Source organism: Staurois parvus, unplaced genomic scaffold, assembly GCF_062004578.1.
Source record: "Staurois parvus isolate SC_StPar_1 unplaced genomic scaffold, SC_StPar_1.0 ptg000612l, whole genome shotgun sequence".
In the NCBI taxonomy this organism is placed as follows: Eukaryota; Metazoa; Chordata; class Amphibia; order Anura; family Ranidae; genus Staurois; species Staurois parvus.
Window position 1 is genome coordinate 1,137,945 of NW_028318408.1, and position 21,136 is coordinate 1,159,080.

Genomic DNA, 21,136 nt, shown 5'->3' on the forward strand with positions numbered 1-21,136 from the left:
CATTCTGTGTACTCTCCAATATTTGTCCATCCTGTAAATGTTATCTGTGTTTCACTTTACAGAAGCGCCATTTATACCGATCGTTCCGATACCAGGTATGTACCCCGTGGGGTGTGAATGGAAGAAAAATGTGACTAGTTTTGTGGATCTCTCACGGCTTCTCAACAATGAGATGACAGAGCGATCCCAGCTCAGTGCTACCCCGGGGCAGGTACATGGGGGATGGGGTGTTATTCTAGAGAACTAACAGCCGGCACACCGATCCTGCCAATCAAATCGTACAAAAATGTTTTTCATGCTGGTATGTTGGTATTTCTGAGCACACGTGAAGCCTTTTGTTTGGTTGAGAGAAGTGTATCCTGACTACACTTTTTTTTATTTTTTTATTTTAATATTAAGCCAACAAATGTGAAAAATATGCAATTTTAGTTTAGGACACGGGACTGCCTACACCCCCCCAAGTTTATAAACCTCCAATCAGACAGAAGATGGAGAGATACAATGTTACCTTGGGATCTCTCTATCTCCCGTCTGATGGATGTTTTATAAACATCCAACAGATGTGAGATGGAGAGATCCAAAGTCACATTGTCTTCTGTCTAATCGATGTTTTAACTTTGTCTTCCATCTGATCGATGTTACTATGGGTCTGTCTCCGGTCTGATCGATGTTACGATGGGTCTGTCTCCGGTCTGATCGATGTTACGATGGGTCTGTCTCCGGTCTGATCGACGGGTCGGTCTCCGGTCTGATCGACGGGTCGGTCTCCGGTCTGATCGACGGGTCGGTCTCCGGTCTGATCGACGGGTCGGTCTCCGGTCTGATCGACGGGTCGGTCTCCGGTCTGATCGACGGGTCGGTCTCCGGTCTGATCGACGGGTCGGTCTCCGGTCTGATCGACGGGTCGGTCTCCGGTCTGATCGACGGGTCGGTCTCCGGTCTGATCGACGGGTCGGTCTCCGGTCTGTTCGACGTTACTAAACATTGATCAGACAGGAGGTGGAGAGATACAAACAATATTACTTTTGAATCGCTCCTGTGAACAACATTTATAAACAGTCAGAAGGTCCATTTTTGTTTTAAAAACCCTTCAAAACATCTGGAGTTACTGTGTAAATACAAAAGTTGTAGAATTGTCGGAGGGGGTGGGGGAAGGGCGATAGGAGCTTTATTAGGTGTGTAGCCTTCCCAGTGTTCACGTACAGAACAGAGATCTTCTTAGATCGGCACAAAGTCAGTTGAAGCAACTAAACAAGTTGTAATGAAACTTTAAATAACAATTGATCCTCGTAACCTCTTTATTATATTTGGCCATAATTAATGTGTTCTTCCCCTTAGATCATATTTCATAGCAGCAGAGATTTCCTTTTTTGTACCATTCATCCGTAAACATTTTGTTTGTCTTGATTGTAATGCTGGTCTACAGTTCGGACATAACCTCATGTTAGAGATTTGTTCCAGACTGTTTCGGGCCATTTGGCCATCATTGTGCCGTGTATGGAGATCTCAGTTTCTATGGAGTCGGGCTTCTGGACACAATGGTACAACCATGCAGGTCATGGAGGGATAAAAGGAACCCAAGTCCCCCACCGATGACCAACTGGAAGCTTTGTGACTAAATCTGTGTGAGGACCATTTAACGCTGGATATTGATCTGCTTAGATCTTGCCTTCCCTGGTTCCTCCCACTCCGGCTGATTGATGTAGAAAAGGCCATAAATATCATTTAATGGTCAGGATCCATGGCATGGAGGATTACTCCACCTCCTTGCGAAAATTGGTTTAACTGTTTGCTCTGTCCCCGGACCCTTCTGCCTATTAAATGGGGCCCGGGGAACCTTTAGTCACTAGGAGCCATGACCCCTGGGAGCACTATGCATGTGCCCACAGGTATGTAAAGAGTCCTATTCCCCCCCCCCCCCCACACCTCAAGACTCCTTGCTGTACTATTGGGGCCCAGTATAAGATGGCAATCTCTACTTTCCTACTAGCCCTGCTGTTGACCACTAAAAACCAAGACAGAGGGCCCCCTCCAGGCAAAACTCTGGTATTACAAGAATTGGCAGATAAATGTTGGGAGAGATGAACAAGAATCTTCAGGGCCCCAGTGCAAGAAACTATGAAGGGCTCCCCCTGGCCGGGGCCCTTCCTGTTGATTCTAGAGCTCTTTACTCCAGTTGTGGGACCCTTTCTATTTTGTTCCCATGGCGGGCCCCCTTCCTGCCATCTTGAGGTCCCCTTATTGGGGCAGAACGCAACCTTTGCAATGCCGAATGTTCTGCCACTGGTGTCAGTAGTTTTTGTAGTGGTTTAATTTTTTTTTTTCTCTGTTGTGGTTGGTTGTTGTGGTCCCCCCCCCCCCCCCCCATTGAAGGGCCTTGGTGAAATATCAGAAGTCTGTATAGATCACTAATGTTTCACCTTTAAGACAGAGAAAGGAAATTGAGGACACAGCCCTCAACTCCATCTCTGCAGCACAGAATGAATGGATAGGAATAGCTCTATACAGAACCCCCCCCCCCCCCCCCCTCCCCCCATTCACAAATTAATGTATAGTAAGTGTTGCACATACGGTTAATAATTCCACTGTGCGAAGGATGGGTCGGGTGAAACCAGAAGTGCTTTATTATGAATGGCTGTAATAAACGCAGAACACTCTTAATGGTGTGAGACCGGATGTTCACTGTAATCATGGTCCTGCCAGAAACGGTGTTAGACTTTCAGTTCCCCCCCTTCTGTGTCTTTCTATTATAAACAGGGTGTAGTTCTGTCATCTTGTGGTGATGCAATCACTAGTATTTTGTACTGACAAAGATAGATTACGGTTATATTGGGTATTAGGCTTTGGATTTTATTTTTATGGGGCTGCCTATTGTGACGGGAGTGACTTTTGGGGGTGGGGGATCCCTATGTCGGCTCCCCATGTTCCTTCATTATGTTTAACCCACCCTGTGCCTGTTAAGAGGTAGGGGGTGTGAATGTCCTAGTATTGTGTATTGGTGTGGGGATTGTCCATTGTTCACTGCTCCCGTGGGGATTGTCCATTGTTCACTGCTCCCGTGGGGATTGTCCATTGTTCACTGCTCCCGTGGGGATTGTCCATTGTTCACTGCTCCCGTGGGGATTGTCCATTGTTCACTGCTCCCGTGGGGATTGTCCATTGTTCACTGCTCCCGTGGGGATTGTCCATTGTTCACTGCTCCCGTGGGGATTGTCCATTGTTCACTGCTCCCGTGGGGATTGTCCATTGTTCACTGCCACGTGCTGTTTCCTATTCTATTGTGTCCTGGTTTGGTGGGGGTGTTTCCTGCAGCCCTCCCCCCTGATGGGAGGGCCTGTTGATGTGTTTTCCTGGTTGTATTTCCCCGCCCTGTGTATATATTTTGGGTTGTGTTTAAAATAAAGCAGTTGACTTCCTGTCTTAAGAGTCTGGTCCTGTCTATTTCCTGCATGACCAGCGGTGGTGTCCGGGGATTTGTGTTCGGACAGGGAAGCTGGAGTATAACGGAAATACCCAAGTGCGGTCTGGGTTCAGTTCCGTTACACCTATTTTCTACTCCTCTTACACTAGCGCACACCAAAAAGAGTCAGTAGTGGGTACCAATATTCAGACAAGGAAGGGGCTGGTAAATTGCACATTTACCGGCCCCTTCCCTGGTCTCCATTCTATCTGTATCCCCCACTGCAGCCGGTGGGAGAAGGAGCTGGGGAGACAGGGAGCACACGGGGTCCCAGGGCAGCAGAACAGATAGCTATGAGGTGGGGGCGGCATGTAGAATAACCAATGCCCTCCCATTTTGCAGCCTCTGAATGTCTGCAGGAGGGAAAGTTGGAGAAGCGAGCATGCGGTATTGGGGATGCAACAGCATGTACTATATACAGTATTGTGTGTTAATATCACTTGACCAGTAGATGGCACTGTATACTAAGGTTACCAGTTGTGCATATCTGTAGAACTTGTTGGTTTTCTCTCCTCTCTCTCTTCATAACCAAGATGTCTGCTGTTAGTTTGTTGAAATGTTTTGTATGTCTGCAACTTAAGCCACACAAGTAAACCAAGTTCTGCCTCATCACAAGCTACTAGTGTCTTCTCTAACGCATAACCAACATACAGGAGGGATGGGTTCCACTACATGCCGCCACCCCCGCTTCCCCTTCTATCTTTGTGTACAGGGAGGCCACACAGGCTCCCTGGGGCATGGAGCCAGGTAGCAATCATGACCCCTGTATTTAGGCCCCTGCCTGGAGCTCATAAGGGAGTAGAATCTCTTCTATCGGAACAGAGTCTAGGGCCCTGCTGCCCAACCTGTGCTTCTGGGGCCACATGCAGTCCTGCAATTTTTTTGGTGTGGTCCTTGGGGCATGTGCAGGCACTAATCTGTGTTTCCCTATTGCCCTGTTTAAATGATTTCATAGACTGCGGACATGATACAAGAGATGTTCAAAGACTATTTACTGTATCAAGTCATTGATGTTTCACTCTTTTTGGTGTCTGCTGTATTACATTGAATAGTTGCAGAATTTTATGTGCACCCTTTGATGAGGGTTGCACATGAGGCCTGCCATATCAAGATGGTTCACCACCATTAATCTGGGATATGTCTGAGGCGTATGTATTTATTTATAGCTATCTCTTTAGAGGTAGGGTCAAAGTTTTGTAGTGTTGAACAAGGTACTTGGTCTTTGCCTTCAAACAGATGACCAATAGTGGACAGTCCCGAGGATAGCCAGTTACTAAGCCATTGGTTGTCTGTAAATGGTTCCAGAGATCATACAGGTAGGGAGAAGATGTTGGAAGTGGCAGGTTTAGTTTGGTACTTTTGGACAGATGTCCATACTGTAATGGCTGCTTTTAAAAGTGGGGTATGGAATACCACACATGTGGGACATTCTCGGCTGGCGTGCGTGTAAGATGAGCAAGCTAGTAACAAAGCCGGTAAGTATCACACAGAAGCGTAGCCCATAAACCAGCCGAAGGTCAGTAACAAGTAGTTGCAGGTTGGGATCAGGCAGAAGCGTAGGCGAGGAACGAGTCGGAGGTCGGTAACGAGCGGTAGCAAAAGTACGGACGTCAGCAGGAGAGAGCAGAGTGAGATATTGGCTGAAGAAGGCACAATAATCGGGCAGTAGAGAGACCTGACTTGGATCAGGAAGTTCTTGGGAAGAGTGAGGTTCAGCAAAAGGCAGGATTGTCCAGTGGATCAGCCAGAGCACTGTTCAGCATCTCAGGTGGCTCAGTGAGAAGAATTGCTGCCAGACAAAGCAGATGTCCCGGGTTCAAATCCAGGTCTGGACAGTAGTTGTTGTGCCTATCGGTCCTTCCCTCCACGTGTTTAATCTTGGGGTAGAGACATCTTTGCACAGGTCGGCCTGTAGATCCTGAATCACTTCCAGCCCGGGACAATTCTGACATTTCTCATATATATATATATATATATATATATATATATATATATATATATATATATATATATATATATATATATATATATATATATATTCTGCATTAATTGGCTAAAACATTTTTTTTTTTTTTTTTAATAAATCAAAATGTATTTCTTTTTTACATGAGAAACATCCCCTGTTATGGAGTTACCTGGGGTCTATTGAGACCCCAGATCTCACGTCTGCCTTCCAAAGCAGCCAATAAAGCAGAGATCAATTTTATAAGCTGCTTTACAAACTAAAACTAGAAGTGACTAAATCCTAATTGCTTCCAGTTTCTGATGTCACACAGAAGGAGGAACAATGGAAGTTCCTCTGTCTAGTGCATCCAATGTGACAAGTCACCTCAGTACCAGGCTCCCCGATGGGACATGAGAGCCTGGTAAAAGCAGTGGGCGGTGGGGCCCCTTTTTGTCACTTGTAAAAGTGACTGGGTGGCTGTATAGCCACTCAATCACTCTTAACTTTTTTTTTTTTTTAAACAATTTTGTGCAATCAGAATCACGGCTGCAGCCATAGCCCTGATATCAATGCTCCCATCTGAAAGAGTTTACTGGAACTTAACCACTTCCTGTCCTTGGGATGTACATCCTCCGTTTTCTAAAAGGCAGTGAGTGCATCTTCCAGGGAGACTTTTTTTTTTTTTTTTTTGGGGGGGAGAGTTAACTTCCAGAGCCCTTGGAAAGAGTAGATGCTGTAAGAGAGGCTGCAGGTCTCTTCTGTATATTCTTGGGCTCCCTATTTTGGGTCTGAAGTGGAGCTGCCAGGTGCCGAGGAAGGATGGATGTCTGCAGCAGATTGAGGAGAGGTGTACTCTGTGCTATCTTGTTCTTCTCCCCTGCCGGAGGCAGGGGAGGAATCTGTCTCTTGGGCTGTACAAGGCCAGGTTGGTGGTGAGCGGTTGTGCCCTTTCTCATCACTGCTGCCAGGCACACAGTGTTAGAGGGCCATTATCGCGTACCTGGTGAATACAGGAGTATTGTGGAGGTCTCTCTTGCCCGACATTCCTGAAGGTGGAAATGGAGTGAGGGCACGGAGTGGCTGGTGATGTTCACTCCATAGGTGGGTGGAGCTGGTCATCGCAGTCCTTGGAACAGGATATAGGAGCAGCTTCCGGCCAGGAGACTTGGCCGGGGCCAGGAGACTTGGCCGGGGCCAGGAGACTTGGCCGGGGCCAGGAGACTTGGCCGGGGCCAGGAGACTTGGCCGGGGCCAGGAGACTTGGCCGGGGCCAGGAGACTTGGCCGGGGCCAGGAGACTTGGCCGGGGCCAGGAGACTTGGCCGGGGCCAGGAGACTTGGCCGGGGCCAGGAGACTTGGCCGGGGCCAGGAGACTTGGCCGGGGCCAGGAGACTTGGCCGGGGCCAGGAGACTTGGCCGGGGCCAGGAGACTTGGCCGGGGCCAGGAGACTTGGCCGGGGCCAGGAGACTTGGCCGGGGCCAGGAGACTTGGCCGGGGCCAGGAGACTTGGCCGGGGCCAGGAGACTTGGCCGGGGCCAGGAGACTTGGCCGGGGCCAGGAGACTTGGCCGGGGCCAGGAGACTTGGCCGGGGCCAGGAGACTTGGCCGGGGCCAGGAGACTTGGCCGGGGCCAGGAGACTTGGCCGGGGCCAGGAGACTTGGCCGGGGCCAGGAGACTTGGCCGGGGCCAGGAGACTTGGCCGGGGCCAGGAGACTTGGCCGGGGCCAGGAGACTTGGCCGGGGCCAGGAGACTTGGCCGGGGCCAGGAGACTTGGCCGGGGCCAGGAGACTTGGCCGGGGCCAGGAGACTTGGCCGGGGCCAGGAGACTTGGCCGGGGCCAGGAGACTTGGCCGGGGCCAGGAGACTTGGCAACGAGGGACTAAATCAACTGGCAGAGAAAGTCCAATAAATAGGCTGAGGTCACCGTAGTCAGGTAAATGGAGTTAGATCAGAAGTGAAGGTCAAAGGCAAGCCGGGTCATGCGCAGGTGCAGCGGGTCACGGGGACAAGCTGAAGACTATTCAACTGCTCATAGTGACAGACCAATTTAAAAAAGGTGAATGGGCACCAAATGTACACGGTAATTGATATGTGCACATGACAGACTGACGTCATACATCTAATATTGCCATAATCATGGATGACCACGAGCCAAAGTCCGCACTGATTTTCTGCTAGGAAATCCAGAATCCGGCTTGCCTTACAGCTATAAAGACTTGGAGGTTGCTGGAAAGTGCTGATCCCGGACGGAGCTCCAGGATTAGGTGGCCATTCACATTTGTGGTTAGACCACACCCCCAACATTACATCATTCTTCATGTGACATTTGATAAATGTTCCACCCATTCAGGAATACTTTTGCTGAGAATTTTCTTCCTTACTTGTTATGCCTGGGGTGACACTGACATTTTTTGTTTTTACTTTCTAGCAACCCCAGCAAAATCCTGGTCTGAATATATACAAGGTATGTAATGCGGGGGATCCGACTTTATAACATGAGGTGGTTCTGATGTTACCGTGTTCTATCCAAAAATAACACAGCAATTCCTAAATGACCTGGATTAACCTTTATTACATCTAATCCAATGCCATGGATGAGATCTACAGCCAGGATCTCCAATCACTGTCCAGGACAGCCATGTAATCCCTACATACAGTAGTGTGTGTGCTTGTACCACGGACAGTTTTTTTTTTTTTTTTTTTTTTTGCTGCTGAATCAATAGCAAACCGATAAAATATGTACTTTAGGATTGAAAATGTATTAAAACCCCTCAAAGAATCCTAATATACAGGATGCATATAGCACCAGCGACTCGCTCAAGGCTTTACAATATCCAGCAAATGGAGACCGTGACCAAACAATTCAATACCAGGGGGCAGGAGGGCCCTGATCCCAAGAGCTTACCATTTAAAGGAGAGTACAAGCTAGAGGGCAGAGCTTTGTCAAGGTAGAGAATGTGGAATGAAAAAATGGCGCACAAACTCTACAAATATATTTTTCAAGTCCTATATATTTAGTGGAGTTACACACAATATATAGTTACGTAGGATGGGGAAAAAAACACAAGTCCAGCTATTCCATAGAAAAATTCAATCCATGCAAAGCGTCCATATGCACATTCCTTTACCTGCAGTTGATGCAATCGTTTAAAAAAAAAAAAAAAACAGAATAAAGCAACTGACTCCCAGTGGGCAGAAAATGAACTCCTCCGTGATCCTCCCAGGAGACAATGGGATATTCTCTGGATCAATACCTCCTGGTGTTACCTCCTAGATGTTATATTCTGTGTATCCAGGAAAGAATCCAGGACTGTCCTACAGCAATCCACTGAGCTGGCCACAACCAACTCTGGAGGGAGTCTATTCCACATTCTCACAGCTCTTACAGTGAAGAAACCTTTCCGTGTTTGGAGATTACATTTCTTTTCCTCCAGATGTAAAGAGAGCCCCCTTGTCCTCTGTGTAGCACTATTTAGAGTTCACTATATGAACCCCTGATGTATTATACATGGAGATCATATCCCCCCTATGTATTATACATGGTGATCATATCCCCCCTTATGTATTATACATGGAGATCATATCCCCCCTTATGTATTATACATGGAGATCATATCCCCCCTTATGTATTATACATGGAGATCATATCCCCCCTTATGTATTATACATGGTGATCATATCCCCCCTTATGTATTATACATGGAGATTATATCCCCCTTATGTATTATACATGGAGATCATATCCCCCCTTATGTATTATACATGGAGATCATATCCCCCCCTTATGTATTATACATGGAGATCATATCCCCCCCTTATGTATTATACATGGAGATCATATCCCCCCCATATGTATTATACATGGAGATCATATCCCCCCCATATGTATTATACATGGAGATCATATCCCCCCCTTATGTATTATACATGGAGATCATATCCCCCCCTTATGTATTATACATGGAGATCATATCCCCCCCTTATGTATTATACATGGAGATCATATCCCCCCCTTATGTATTATACATGGAGATCATATCCCCCCCTTATGTATTATACATGGAGATCATATCCCCCCCCCTTATGTATTATACATGGAGATCATATCCCCCCCCCCTTATGTATTATACATGGAGATCATATCCCCCCCCCTTATGTATTATACATGGAGATCATATCCCCCCCCCCTTATGTATTGTACATGGAGATCATATCCCCCCCCCTTATGTATTATACATGGAGATCATATCCCCCCCCTTATGTATTATACATGGAGATCATATCCCCCCCCTTATGTATTATACATGGAGATCATATCCCCCCCCCTTATGTATTATACATGGAGATCATATCCCCCCCCCCTTATGTATTATACATGGAGATCATATCCCCCCCCCTTATGTATTATACATGGAGATCATATCCCCCCCCCCCTTATGTATTATACATGGAGATCATATCCCCCCCCCCCTTATGTATTATACATGGAGATCATATCCCCCCCCCCTTATGTATTATACATGGAGATCATATCCCCCCCCCCCCTTATGTATTATACATGGAGATCATATCCCCCCCCCCCCTTATGTATTATACATAGTTTAGGATGGCAATACCAATAACTTGAGAAGATCGGACAGAACACCGGACCCATAAAGATCAAATATTGGACATGACCTCCATTGCACAAGTGTGGGAAAAGATGGCGCGTCCCAGTAAATTATTTTGGGGGAACATATACATGTGGATCACTTGTTAATACTGCAGACCTTTTTTCTCTTGTCTGACAACTCACATGTTCATCAAAATATTTCTCTTCTCTAGATGTCTATGAAATTGCTAAAGTGTTGAAGAACATCGCATCTTGTGTCTTGACGTGGAAATGGGGAACGACCAACAATTTCCTCTACAAATGCAAACGTGAGCATCTGTGTGACATTGTAACAAACCTTCTCTAAATCAGAAACTGTTTTTAGGACAAGATCGCTATCGCTGTAAGCCTCTCTCCTGACAGTGTAATCAAGAACTTCATAATCAATGGCAGTGGGGTGAAATCGTATCCCAGGTAACAAGCCCAAGGGTGAGTGAGAGCGTCCACTCCCTATGCTAGTGGGTGAGGATACCAAGAGGAACCTTGGACTTGGGATGTTCCACAATTGAACCAGTTTTCTCCCAAGTGATCTGAACAAAGAATCCTTGATGAAGGAATCATTCACTGGGATCTGGGAAGCACCCAGAAAGGTTTGGGCACCCGGAAGATATGCTGCCCATATGTCCTGCAAATGTTCTTTGGCCAGAGCTAGGTTCTACTTCCCTGAGTAAGGCTCTACTGTGGGTCCCACTTTGCCTCTGAATGTGTGACACTGCTGCTGTGTTGTCCATGCTTGGGGTCACTGGACAACCCTGAATGTGAGGCAACAACACAGCTAGTGCCATAAACGACACCTAGACTTCTAGAACATTGGACACCCACCATCCTTGCCTTGCACTTTGAGATGGTTGTAGGTGACCTCCCAACCTGTGGCACTGGCTTCGGTAGTAACAGTGGTCCAAGGTAATAGACCTTGTGGACGTGAGGGCCTCCTGCTGTACTCCCCCCACCAGAGACTTTTGTTTATCTGTGAGAAGATTCTGATGCGACCAGGGTAGACAATGACGACATCCCCAGGAGACTCCTTACCAATGAAGAAATTTACCCCTATGGGATCCCTTCCTGGTTACTGGTAACGTCTGTTGAAACTTGTAATGGTAGCCACCTGGTTTTCACACTGAGCCCTTAGATACTCTGTGGGATTGGCTTCAACTGGCTCTTCTTGGTGTTCACTGTCCAGCCAAAGCTCCTCAGATTTGCCAGAAGAGTCTCTATTTTAACTAAGAGTTATCCATCCTTCTGTGCCAACAGGATGTCATCCAAGTAGTGATGGACCTGAAGGCCCTGTTCCCTGGGACTGGCCACAACTGAAATCAGCACTTCTGTAAAATGCTTCAGCAAACCAGAAAGCTCCAGAATGAGAAGGATACAAATGTGAAAGTGGTCTTGTAGATGCACCAAAACCATTCAATCACCTAGCTGGATTGCTTGGATGATTGTTTTTAAAGATTTGAGCTTGAACTTTTTCTACTCAAATTAAAACTTTGAATTTATTTTAGGTATTTCACAGGCCTTTAGCCCTTTTTCTTCCGTATGAGAAACACAGCAGAGTAAAATCCTATAAACCTATACTGAGTGCTGGAACTATTGCAGCCACAGAACACTGATGTACCATTGAAGGATATCCCTCTTTTGACTGGATTGACATTTCTTGGTAGGGATGAAAATCTCAGACAACCCTCAAGGAAAGTAATGGTATGAAAAAAAAGTACACAAACCGAAGAGGAAAATGTAGACACAGCTCTGTACACCAAACCATTACAGCACCATGAAAAGCACCACCTGAGGTATACCAATGCTAGTTGAAGTCCTCTGTCCAAAAGACCTCCAGAAGAAACCTCACCTTGTTGGTGCATTTTAGCAACCTAAGATGTGGGACTGCACATGAGAGAAGCTGAACCCAGGTGGACATGTCCTGTCCTGATCATAACTATGGAATAGGTCTGAGCCAACTCTTCGGACCAAACTTTGGCTGTTCAGGGAAAACACCTATATTTTTGTCCATGTGGCCACATTTTCATCAGGAGCATCATCTATAGAAGCAATATTTCTACCGCTCCTATATATATCCACCTCCGACTGTGAATGGTTGCTAAGGAAGTATCCACAGAATCAGCTAATGTCACCACCTGGACCATTGACTTACACTGCCAGGAATCTCCAACCATGTACGTAAAGGGGCAGGGATGGTGGTGACATCACTGATATCACAGATGGCCATATTTGGCCAGTGGAATTCAGCAAATATTTGGTCAATGATGTCACCACTATCATTGACCCTTCCTTATGCTGTCATTTGGCAAGCAGTATCTTCAGGATCGGTTATGCACCCAATACTCATTCACATGAGGGGTGGTATTTGGGGGCCCCTTATTTTATAAAGGGACTTCCAGATTCCAAACCCCCCCCCCCCGCCACAGATCCCCACAACTAGTGGGCCAGGGTTGTAGGGAGGAGGCGCTTGTATTCATCAACATGGGGACAAGGTGCTTTGCTGGGGGGGGGGGGGTGTTCCCCTGACATGGTATGCCACATGTTGAGGGCATGTGGCATGGTATGGTTTAGGAGGGGTACATGCTTGTCCCCCTGCTTCCCTTAGAATCCAGGCTGTATGGTTGGGTTAAGGGTCTGCTCTGTCTGTCATATATTTTATTTATTTTGTAGATAAAATCCCGGAAGGCTCCGACCTCTTTAATAAAAAGCAGATCTCTCTGGTGGATGCCGGGCTGGAAATTAATACTCCGTACCCGTTGGTGTTGCCTCCTCATCGCAAAGTAGATTTGATTTTGTCTTTTGACTTCAGTCAAGGAGATCCATTTGAGGTAATCTAATTTCATGGTCATTCGTTGCATCGCACCACCCACATATATAAAACTGATCGGAAAAACACAAAAGTGCCGAAATAATTGGGGACGATCAGAACTTCCCTGGGTTTGGTTGAAGAGTTGTTCAGGGAACTTCAAAGAAGTTGGGATTCCAAACGATAATCCCACTGAAATCAATGGAAGCCAAGCTAAAAGTTCCAAGTTTTACATGCTAATAGGCTAGGGGGGGGGGGGGTGTGATGGTGGGGGGGGGGGGACTAGCATGGGGAGTTGGCACTGCCCTAGGGAACATGAACAAATACAAAAAAGTAGAAATTCCATTCAGTTGGAAACAGATGTATGTTTGGTTTTTTTGTGCGTTTTTTTTGTTTTTTAAAGAATTGATTTTTAAAAACAAATTTTGTGTACCAATTCTCTCAATCTATTCCAGACTCGGGATCTGGTGTATATTTAAGGGGATACCTCATGCAAAATTCCTATCTGACTCTTAATATCTGGCTGGTCCAGAAAGGGGGGGGGGGATCTCATGTGTCCCCTCTCACCTGAACCATACCAGTGCACATGACTTCAACATGGGGAGGGGAATTTCATGTTGATGAGGATAAGGGCATCTTCCCCACAACCCTGACCGGTTGTTGTGGGGGTGTATGGGCAGGTAATCTGGAAGCCACCTTTTTAACCCCTCGCCTACCGGCACTCGTACCCCCTTCTTTACCAGGCCAATTTTCAGCTTTCAGCGCTGTCGCACTTTGACAATTGTGCGGTCATGCAAGATTGTACCCATATGAAATTTTTCTTTTTTTTTTCTCACAAATAGAGCTTTATTTTGGTGGTATTTAATCGACACTGGGCCCTTTACTTTTTGCGCTATAAACAAAAAAAAATTGCAAAAAATTTGAAGAAAATTTTTCTATTATAAAATTTTTCAAACAGGTAATTTTTCTCCTTCACTGATGTGCGTTGATGAGGCGGCACTGATAGGCACGGTAAGGCGGCACTAATGAGGTGGCACGGATAGGCGACACTGATGATGGGTACTGATAGACAGCTTTGGTAGGTTGCACTGACTGGCACAACCGCTGGGCACTGACTGGTGCCACTGACTGGCAGCACTGCTGGGCTGCACAGGTGGGTGGCACACTTGGGTGGAGTTAGTGGGCGCACTGCTGGGGTGCGGTGGGGGGCACACTTGGGTGGAGTTAGTGGGCGCACTGCTGGGGTGCGGTGGGGGGCACACTTGGGTGGAGTTAGTGGGCGCACTGCTGGGGTGCGGTGGGGGGCACACTTGGGTGGAGTTAGTGGGCGCACTGCTGGGGTGCGGTGGGGGGCACACTTGGGTGGAGTTAGTGGGCGCACTGCTGGGGTGCGGTGGGGGGCACACTTGGGTGGAGTTAGTGGGCGCACTGCTGGGGTGCGGTGGGGGGCACACTTGGGTGGAGTTAGTGGGCGCACTGCTGGGGTGCGGTGGGGGGCACACTTGGGTGGAGTTAGTGGGCGCACTGCTGGGGTGCGGTGGGGGGCACACTTGGGTGGAGTTAGTGGGCGCACTGCTGGGGTGCGGTGGGGGGCACACTTGGGTGGAGTTAGTGGGCGCACTGCTGGGGTGCGGTGGGGGGCACACTTGGGTGGAGTTAGTGGGCGCACTGCTGGGAACAGGTGGGCGTAACTAGTGGGTGGCACTGCTGGGAACAGGTGGGCGTAACTAGTGGGTGGCACTGCTAGATACCGATCATCAGTGTCCTGATCGGTGCCGATCCCCGCTCTAACAACTGCCGGTTATCGACAGTACTTTCCTCACAATCTGACAGTGTGAGGAAAGTGCAGGCGAGAACCGGCAATTGCATTTCCCGGTGATCAGCGTGCCATTGGACATGGCTGATCACGTGGTAAAAGGCCGCTGTGATTGGCCTTTTACCACATCGCGTGATCAGCTGTGTCCGTAGGTGCGTGCCCCCAGGGGAGCGCAGGAGCACGTTCTGGGAGGACGTCGTATGACGCCCACCCAGAACTGGCCGGCCACAGTGCAGCCATCATTCAGCTATCTGCGGTCGGCAAGTAGTTAATAGGAAGCCCCAAGGTACCCCCCATGTGAGTAAATAATGGGTACGTAGTACCCCTACTCATTCACAAAACCATATGTAACCTGGAAATGGACAACTAAACATCCCCAAAAGTCCTTTATACATTTTATCTAAATCATGATGTCCACTGACTTGTCAAACAAAAAAAAAACCTGATCTGTGCAAATATTGATTGCTAAAGGAGGAGACCTCCTTGCCCGGATGTGGTCATATCTGGGCATTGATGTTGTTGCTATCCCCATCCTTTCAGCTTACATGGCTGGGGTTCTCGGTGTCCTCAGCGGTTCCTAGTAATGTTGATATTCCTTAGTTCTGTGACTGGTCACAATGTTGCCGGTTCTAGAACAGCGCAGATCTTCATAATTCATGATCACAGCCACCAATGGAGAGGTCTTGCTGCCTTATTTACAATGCAAGCATTGTGTGGTTTCAGTATCGGGCTCAATTCCCAAAGCAAACACCAGGATACAAATGTGTAAAAAGGGGAAAAAAAATAAAGTGAAACTGCAGCTACACAGCTAAAAGACACTTCTTGTGTTTCTATTCTTTGCGAATAGAGCCCATTATTGGTCAACCTGAACCCAAAGCTCATCCCTGCTATTTGACACAAGCTGTTCAGTTCGCCTAATGGGCAAATGAAATGTCTAGATTTAGTCAGGTCACCCCCCCCCCCCTCCCAAGCCTCCAGCCGCTGCTGCCAAAAGTCCTTCATTTAGTGGTAGTAAATGACCGCCTCCTGCTACCCACTATGAAACCCCATTACATGGGGGCGAAGGCAGTATCTGGGGGCTCCAATTATTAATAAACTGGGCTTCCATATTCTAATAAGCCCCCCAGACCCAAACACCCACCAGCCAGAGTTGTGGGGAAGAGGTCCTTGTCAACGTGGGGATCCCACGATCGAGATGCGCCGCCCCCCCCCCCCCCCCCCATGCTGAGGTCATGTGATCTGATACGGGGGAAGAAAAATATAAAGTGTGTGCGTCTTTTTTTTTTTTTACCTTTTTTTAAAAAATAAAGATTATGGACAGGCCTAAAATGAGCACCATTTTTTTGAACCTTTCAAGAAGCACAGCTCTATTAAATGGGGTCTCAAACTATTACTAAATGACATCCGAATACGCACGGTCACAGGACTCCATCCTAGAAATCATGCTGTTCCAGATCACCAATTTTTACCATCTCCCTTCAAGACACATAAAAAGGCCTATTAAATGCTGGGGGGGGGGGGGGGTGTTCTGTCCTTGGCACATATCCCTGGTCCGTGTCGGCTCTCCATGCCTTGTGTTTGATGATCGCTTGCTTATTAGTCCTACAAATTGAGAATAACCCCCCCAAAGAGATCAGTGGGATTCACCTCCAAGTTGGGGGTTCCTTGAATTCTGAGTGTGATTGGTGACGCTGTTCATGAACTGAGCCCAGGCTTGTTCCATCAGCACTGTTGTACAATACACACATTTTTTAATATTTTGTTTTTCTTTAGACTGTGAAAAGAACAGTTGAATACTGCAATGACCACGATGTTCCTTTTCCAAACGTCCCTGAAGAAAGTTATGAGTGCCCTCCAACTAAAAGTGTCTACATCTATGAAGGGGATGGAAATGAGACTCCCGATGTGATGCACTTTCCTCTGTTCAACACCCAGACCTGTGGAGGTGAGTCTACTGAGGAGTCCTGTAATACGGCTCGTGTGTTCATGATGGAGCCTCATGGTTACATAGTTAGTCTGGCTGAGAAAAGAAAAGTCCATCCATTAAAAAAAGTTATAATCCTACACCCACAGTTAATACAGAGAGTGAGCAAATCAGATCATGCTTTGCCTTCCTCTGGATCATGTGATTGGTGGACACTAAAGGCTGAATTCCAGGTATGGATATTGTTACATATTTCCAGCTTGGACCAATGTAACTCCATATATACTATACATGTGGGGTCCCTCTAGAAGCTGGAAATCACGTAGCAGCCACCACTACTATGATCACCGCCAGCTCCTGGACCCCGTGATGAGAGGTGGTCCTGCTGCATTGTGAACACAAGATTGGCCAGTCGGCACATGCACCATTCAGAATTCATTTTATATCCTCTCAAAAAAATGCAAAACATTCTCTGATTGGACGAGGTGGAGCACATCTCCAATCAGGCTAGAAGAAAATGTAACCCCTTCCTATCCCCCTGAACACACAGCTGGGTCCCCCTACCCCCTGCAGATCTGTTCTTCCTCCAATGGCTGCAGGCCCCACTGATGTCTGCAACTCGGCCAGCAAAAATCTTGTGTTTGGCTACCAGCACCTACCAATGTCTTATAGACTTGAATAGGACACTGCTCTTGCTCTATGGGTAAGTCCAGGTCTATGATGGGTTACTGTGCAGGCACTGGAAGTCCGACACAAGATTTTCACCAGCCAGACCTCAGAGGGGGTAGGTACAGGACTGGGGAGGGGATACCTTCTTTTTGACACCTCTACCTGACATCGGCCCCAGTGGTTTACTGATTAAAACATTTTATAAATTCCAGTAAGTAGACAGGTGGCAGCAGCACCTTAATGACAAGACCCACCACTGGTTACATGACAGTAAATTATAGATCACTTTATTCACCCAGATATCTGCAGCTGCTTCTGATATCTTTGTTCTCAGATCCTGAGGGGTGTTCTCTCAGTCCCCAGGTCAACACAGGCAGCCAGGGCTGACATCGCTTCTTCCATAGTGGGGTTCCCACTGGACCCTGGACATTCCACCCCTAAATCCAAGCTTTTCTGCCCTACACATTGGTGATACTGTCATACAAGGGTCTAGGGCAGGGGTGTCAAGCTGGCGGCACTCCAGCTGTTGCAAAACAAGTCCCATCATGCCTCTGCCTTTGGGAGTCATGCTGGACGGCTGCCAGTTTGACACCCATGTTCTAGAGGCTTTGCCACCCCTTCCTGTGGATGAAGAACCATTTTTTTTCAAACTTTTTTTTTTTTTTTTTTTTTTTTTTTCCTCTAGAGGCCTCCAGAGGTGGGACACAACATATCCATAGATTAGTGGCGATTCCTTGTATCAGTGTTGCTGGGTATAGGGTCCAGGAAAGTTCTCATTTCAAAAGATGGTTTCGTAGCTGAAGTCAGGAGTTCCTTTTTGAATTTTCAGCATGGACTGAACTAGCAAAGGAGGGAGAATAGGAAGTGCAGACCTTACCGTAGTTCAGCCTTTTAATGAAGAATAAAGATACAAAATGTGTATAATTTTATTACAAGAGTTTACAGGCATATCCGTAGTAGGTGGACACCATGAAGCAAGGAAGTCCTCTGTATATTTATTTATTTATTTATCGTGTTTATATAGCGCCAAAGGGTTTGCTCAGCGCTGTACAATGGGGGGGGACAATACATGAAACAGAACAGTAACATCAAACAGTACACAAGGGGTTAGAGGGCCCTACTCTTTCGAGCTTACAATCTAGGAGGGAGGGGGTAGAGGCACCGGAGGAAGCGGCTGTGGGGGATGAAGTGGTAGGAGGAGGGAAGGGCAGCGGCTGTTAGGTGAGGGTGGGGTAGGCTTCCCTGAAGAGGTGGGTTTTCAGGGAGCGCCTGAAGGTGAGGAGGGACGGTGACAGTCTGATGGATTGGGGTAGTGAGTTCCAGAGGATGGGGGAGGACCTGGAGAAGTCTTGCAGTCGTGCGTGGGAGGAGGAGACCAGGGAGCAAGATAGAAGAAGGTCCTGTGAAGAGCGAAGGGTACGGGTAGGGTGGTAACTGGGGATCAGATCGGTGAGGTAGTTAGGGGCAGTGTTGTGAATGGCCTTATAGGTCAGGGTGAGCAATTTGAATTTAATGCGTTGGGCAATGGGGAGCCAGTGGAGGGAGAGGCAGAGGGGGGTGGCAGAGGTGGAGCGGCTGGTGAGGTGGATGAGTCTGGCCGCTGAGTTCAGGATGGTCTGAAGCGGGGAGAGCCTGCACTGGGGTAGGCCGGTGAGGAGGGAGTTGCAGTAGTCCATAGTCCGGTGTTCCATGTGCTAGTCATCAATGATCTAGGATAGAGCCGCCCATGCTCCCACGACTGTCGGGGCAGGATCTCCACTGGGATAACAATGGTCACCACTCTGATGGAGCTTTATCCCGTCATAGATCTCCTGCCTATGCAGAGTACATGCTACTCTCAGGGTGGACTGGATGGATCCTGGTGGCTAAGGGAAAGCAAGTGGCTACTAAAGGAACAAACACAGAGCTGCCGACAGCCACAGAGCACAGCTTGGTCTGTATCATTTACTGCAATGACAACATGTTTTTGGGGGTGTATCCTCTATCAAGCCTTGATAAAGGGGATGCACCCCTGAAATGCGTTTGTCCTCGTGGATAATAGTGCAGCACTATATAGTTCAGCTCATGTCAACAGAACAAAATTGAAGTACAGAAATTTTTTCTTTTCAATAAACTCTAAATATTTCATAAAAACAGAAGGTTGTCAGACATCATGCAGACCTGAATGAAAGATACCAGAGAAGTTTTATAAATATAATCTTGTTTCTGTGGTAATGATCATTTAATTCCTACAATCTGATACACTCGTTTCTTTCAGAGGATGAAATGGAGACATTAAGCAGGCAGTACTCAACACTGTTTTTTTCCTATAACGGATCTGTGATGAAAAACCTGCTAAACATCGCTAAGAAGAATGTGGTGAGCAGCCTGGACCAGATCCAGGGCAAGATACATCAATGTGTCCAGAGGTGTAACAGGAGGCGGGAGGTCTCCGGTATACCAGGCCGGGATGAATGAAAATGGCGCCAACTTGGCTCCAATGTTTATAGAGGACCATCCAGACAAACTGTCATTCTCAAGGACAGTCGGCAATGGAATCTTCCTTTAACCATCTGAGGATATTGAACATACGAGATCAGTCCTAAAAAAACTAATTTTGCAAAGTTGTATAAATGTGATGTTTGGATGTGACCAACTACCGCTAGATAGACATTTTCTGAATGCAACTGCAAGACGGACATCTTGGGTTCTGACACTGGTGGTTGGGGATATCATGCTTTTCTACCTGTTTTTCCTGCAAACTTCAAGGCAAGGTTCTTTGGGGAGGGGGGGGGGGGGGGGGAATCCAATGTTCCCGATCTTAACTTATTCTAATATCACATAATCATGCATTTTTGTATCTGGTAATAAAATTGTTACTTTGACTAAATTCAGTGTTTTTGTCTTCTTGGACATTGGATAGGAATTTACACTCACCGGCCTCTATTAGGTCCACCTGTTCAATGGCTTGGTACCATATATTTCCAATCGACCAATCGCATGGCAGTGACTCGATGCTTTCAGGCATCTAGATGTGGTGAAGACTACTTGCTGAAGTTCAAACCGAGTATCAGGGGATTTAAGTGACTTTGAACATGGCATGGTTGTTGGTGCCAGACGAGCTGGTCTGAGTATTTCAAAAATTGCTGATCATCTGGGATTTTCAGGCACAACCATCTCTAGAGTTTACAGAGAATGGTCCAAAAAAGAAAATATCCAGTGAGCGGCAGTTGTGTGGAGGAAAATGCCTTGTTTGATGTCAGGAGAATGGCCATCCCATCATGACTACAGTGCACACATCTCCGGATAGCTCCTTCCAGCAGGGTAATGCTTATAATTCCTTTTTGAATCTATGCCTTGAAGAATGAAGGCAAAAGTGGGTCCAACCCAGGACCAGCTAGTTGGGCCTAATAACGTGGCCGGTGAGTGTGCTGTAGTAGTAATGTTTGGCTGTAGGAGCAACAGAACATTATGGCTGTCCCAATGGAGTTTTGGTCCTCCTAGAATGTATCTTTTTGGGACGACTTTGTTTACAACTGCTGTAATCTGATTTGACACATCAATAACTTTTTTTTTTAGTTATGTGAAGGTCATGAAACAAAATACAGCCAAGGGGTTTTTAAAGGAACTTTTTTTTTTTTTTTTTTTTTTTTTTTTTCTTAGAATAAATGTTATGCTTACCTGCTCTGTGTAATAGTATTGCACAGAGCAGCCCCTTGTTCCCTCTTCTGGGGTCCACCACCATCTGTGCCCCCATAGCAAGCTGTGTGCCATGGGGACTTTCTACCAAACTGGGCTATGTGTGTACATAGACAGTGTGGTTGGGCCCTGCCCCTTACGCTCTCCATACAGGATTTCAGGATTTGATTGACTGAAGCAGGAGCCAATG

At 47.1% G+C, this 21,136-nt stretch overlaps 1 protein-coding gene across 1 annotated transcript in view; it reads left to right on the top strand.

Moving 5' to 3' along the window:
* Positions 1 to 20,012, top strand: part of LOC149449571 (cytosolic phospholipase A2 gamma-like) — a 45,341-nt gene extending 25,329 nt beyond the window's left edge. Inside the window, exons 9-12 of the mRNA XM_089693068.1 lie at positions 10,233 to 10,328; positions 12,724 to 12,881; positions 16,449 to 16,620; positions 19,526 to 20,012. Of these exons, the coding sequence (XP_089549194.1) occupies positions 10,233 to 10,328; positions 12,724 to 12,881; positions 16,449 to 16,620; positions 19,526 to 19,725 (626 nt within the window). The 3' untranslated portion in view covers positions 19,726 to 20,012. The remainder of the gene's footprint in view (positions 1 to 10,232; positions 10,329 to 12,723; positions 12,882 to 16,448; positions 16,621 to 19,525) is intronic.
* The last annotated feature ends 1,124 nt before the right edge of the window (positions 20,013 to 21,136 follow it).